The 4134-nt window shown below is 38.0% G+C and overlaps 1 protein-coding gene across 2 annotated transcripts; it reads left to right on the forward strand.

Moving 5' to 3' along the window:
- The first annotated feature begins 277 nt into the window (after positions 1–277).
- On the forward strand, positions 278–2987 carry LOC121780949. 2 transcript variants are annotated; one of them, XM_042178610.1, is made up of 2 exons: positions 278–545; positions 803–2987. In XM_042178610.1, the coding sequence occupies exon 2, from the start codon at positions 953–955 to the stop codon at positions 2828–2830; it is 1878 nt and encodes a 625-aa protein (XP_042034544.1). In that variant the 5' UTR covers positions 278–545; positions 803–952; the 3' UTR covers positions 2831–2987. The 2 variants fall into 2 exon arrangements, with proteins under 2 accessions (XP_042034544.1, XP_042034546.1); XM_042178612.1 differs by having other exon boundaries at positions 852–2987.
- The last annotated feature ends 1147 nt before the right edge of the window (positions 2988–4134 follow it).

Consider the following 4134-nt stretch of genomic DNA (forward strand, 5'->3'; position numbering starts at 1 on the left):
TGGAGATTGAAAGAAAGACTAAATTAGAAAAAAAAAATAAAACAGGAAAGAGTAATAACACATGGATATTTTCTCACACCTAAAAAAGCCCAATTTGAAAGCCCAAAATTTCAGCCCATTACAAATCCTCTTTATTTTCTATGAACTACTACTACTCTGTTTAATTAATAAAATCTGAAATGACTGTATTTTTTTTATAATCTCATTCCATAACAATATATAATCATCAAATGGGCCAATAATTTATCAAAACGTTTATTAATCAGATTTTGATATTACTACTCCGTATTTATTGTAGTTAAACATAAAAATAGAACTCCAGTCCAGTTAGGGCAAAATTGCTTTAACCACATCAAAATCAACAATTTTGCCTCCAGAATTTACCCCATCATCTCTATCATCAATCCAATTTGAATTGAGATTTGTTTTCTGCTCAATTGTGTTGTTTATACTTCTCCATCTTTATTCATACATACACACATACTCTCCAGTTATCGATACCGACACGAATTTGGGCCGCTCTCCAGCTGAAATCAGTCATTGAAGTAACTGTCTGAACTTTTTCAATTTAGTTTTGATTGGATTTTCAGTAGAATTATGACATTTATTTGCATTGTTTTCTCCTTCTAAAAATTTCTGCTACTAATTTTATGTAAAAGAAGAAAAAAGAAATGTGGAATAGTGTTCCAATTGAGTAGTAATCTAATTTGGGAACTTGTTTGATTTTATTTGAGGTGGTGCATTTGTCAAAAGATGGATCTTGATGATTGTTGAGCTTTGTGTTTATGAATTTTATCTGTAGATAGCTGTTTTTGGAGATTCAAGTGATTTAAGGTGGATTTTTGTTGAAGGATTTGGGTTTTACCGGCTACCGTTTTTTGAAATTTGGCATTTGATGGTGATCGAAGAAGGAAAATGAGGGCTTTTAAAATGTGTGTTGTTGTTTAAATGAATGATGCAAATGTCAGAACAGAGCTTATCCGTAGAGTCGAACGCGAATGCAGATGCTGCTTTGCCCTTATCTGTAGTGTCGGATGCGAATGCAGATGTTGCTTTGCCCGTTGTCTATACACCGGTTTCTAGCACGAATGCAAGTGTGTCGTTGGCGAATCAGGCATTGGTGGTAGGGCAGGAGTTCGCTGACGTCGATACTTGTAGGAGAACGTTGAAAGATACGGCCATAGCGTTGCATTTTGAGATTCGGATAGTGAAATCTGATAGGAGCAGGTTTATAGCTAAGTGCTCGAGAGATGGCTGTCCGTGGCGAGTCCATGTTGCGAAACTGCCGGGACTTCCCACATTTACCATCAGGACTCTCCATTCGGAGCACACGTGTGAAGGGGTTCAGAATCTCCACCACCAGCAGGCTTCCGTGGGTTGGGTGGCGCAGTCTGTAGAGGCACGGATAAGGGATAATCCGAAGTACAAGCCGAAGGAGATCTTGCAAGACATTCGTGACCAGCATGGGATTGCTGTCTCGTATATGCAGGCGTGGCGTGGGAAGGAGCGTAGTATGGCTGCTTTACACGGGACTTACGAGGAAGGTTTCAAGCTTCTTCCTGCGTATTGTGAACAGATAAGGAAGACTAACCCCGGAAGCATTGCTTCTGTTGTTGCTACCGAACAGGAAAACTCGTTCCAGCGATTGTTTGTTGCTTATCGCGCTGCGATTTACGGATTTGTTCACGCTTGCCGCCCGTTGCTGGAGCTGGACAGAGTCCATCTCAAAGGGAAGTACATAGGTACATTGCTCTGCGCTGCTGCCGTTGATGCCGATGATCACCTCTTTCCGTTGGCAATCGCTGTCGTGGACGTGGAAAGTGACGAGAACTGGATGTGGTTTGTGTCTGAGCTGCGTAAGCTTCTTGGGGTGAACACAGACAACATGCCGAGGCTCACTATACTCTCCGAGAGAACACCGGGTCTGGTGGAGGCCTTTGAGACGCATTTCCCCAACGCGTTCCATGGCTTCTGCCTGCGATTTGTCAGCGAGAACTTCCGCGACACGTTCAAGAACTCGAAGCTCGTGAACATGTTCTGGAGTGCTGCCTACGCGCTCACCACGACCGAGTTCGAATCCAAAATCTCCGAGATGGTGCAGCTCTCGGAGGACGTCTTGCCCTGGCTGCACTATTTCAACCCTCAGCTGTGGGCCGTGACGTACTTCGAAGGCGTACGCTACGGCCATTTCACGCTGAACTTTACCGAGCTGCTCTACAGTTGGGCGTTGGAGTACCACGAGCTCCCCATCGTGGAGACGATGGAGCACATTCGCCATCAAATGGCGTCGTGGTTCCATCAACGTCTCAGCGTGGGGATGCAGCTCGCCTCAATCCTCGTCCCCTCCGCCGAGAAGCGGATCTCGGAAGCCATCTCCGACGCTAATTGCTACAAAGTGCTCCGTGCGAACGAGGTCGAGTTCGAGATCGTTTCCTCCGAGCGGACAAACATCGTGGACATAAGGATCCGGATATGCTCGTGCCGCCGTTGGCAGCTGTACGGCCTGCCATGCGCGCACGCGGCCGCAGCCCTCATCTCTTGCGGGCAGAACGCACATTTGTTTGCAGAGACGTGCTTCACGGTCCACAGCTACCGGGAGACCTACTCGCAGATGATTCACCCGATCCCGGACAAGAGGCTATGGAGGGAGCCCGGCGAGGGAGTGCAAGTCGACGTCACCATCCGGCCTCCAAAGACGCGGAGGCCTCCCGGGAGGCCGAAGAAGAAGGTTCTGCGGCTCGAGAGCTTAAAACGGCCGAAGAGGGTCGTACAGTGCGGCCGGTGCCATATGCTAGGGCACTCTCAGAAGAAATGCACGCTGCCGATGTGATGCATTGTCTCAGTAAATTCTTTTTAGTCTCTCTTTAATTTTGCTCGTATGCATATTTTGCAATTGTGTTTGTTGGGATTTATTAGGGTTTAATTGTGATTAATGTACTTTCAAGCGCCAAAATGGTAATCGTAATTTTACGAATTTAAGTTTTTTCTTTCGTTTTTTTTTTAACTATGTTTGACGGTCTAGAGGTTATATTCTAAGCATTCGAGCAATTTGAAGGTATTCATTTTTTAAAAAAAAAACGAAAAATAAACAACAAATTAAATTAATTCAATTGCAAGCGATGAAACTAAAAAAGAGTAAATAATTGGCCATAGTCGAGAAGATTATAACTGAGGTTTCATATAAATTCATTTATTTACCAATGTTATTAAATCTCGTGATATTTTACGTTTTTTCTATTTTGTAAGGACGGATAGTATTTGTTACTAGTTCTTTTCTTGAACTGTCTGTTTTTTCTAACCAAAAAATTTATATCCATATGAAATAATAGTACTTTCTCTATCCCAACTAAAATGAGTTATGTTGTATTTCTTTTTGGAGGTGTCAATTAAGTTGAGTGATTTTATTTTTAAAAACAAAACATCAAATTACCTTTGGGATGTACTCTCTTTATTTTTCCTAGTTTATTCATCTTTTCTATTTTTTAACACAATTTTTTAATAACTTTACTTTCATGTGTTTGAAAAATATCAAGATTTAAAATTTTATACATTTAAACACAAAACTAAATATATTCTCCTACTTATATAAAAAACAATAATATAAATTTTTTAATAAACCATTAATTACAAATTATAATTATTATATTATTATATTTATTATTTGATCCATCATAATATATAATAACATGATTGTAATTATACATGGAGTACTATAATCATAAATGAGTATAATCATAAATATGATAATTATAATTATGATTATATTATTTACGGATATTATAATTGAATAAATTTTATAATTTGAAACTACGACTTTATTTATTGATTATTAATTTATAAAATAATAATTATTTATTATTATATACATTATATTATAAATTATATTTTAATTATTTATTAAATTATTAATTATTATGATGATGATAAAAAAAATATATAAATATTATAGTAATATAGTTATAATTATGATAATTTTAATTATAATTATTTATTATACCAAAATTAAGTATGATTTATAATTTTGAATTACTTTTAATTAATAATGATAATAATAAAATAATAATAATGATAATAATAATAACAATAATAATAAAACTATAATATATTGCATTAAATAGGTAAGAATCCTAAAAC

This window comes from Salvia splendens, chromosome 20, assembly GCF_004379255.2.
Source record: "Salvia splendens isolate huo1 chromosome 20, SspV2, whole genome shotgun sequence".
NCBI classification, from domain to species: Eukaryota; Viridiplantae; Streptophyta; class Magnoliopsida; order Lamiales; family Lamiaceae; genus Salvia; species Salvia splendens.

What these genes read in the sequence shown, in the direction of transcription:
- LOC121780949 (XM_042178610.1), top strand. Translation starts at nt 953, where the DNA reads ATGATGCAAATGTCAGAACAGAGCTTATCCGTAGAGTCGAACGCGAAT.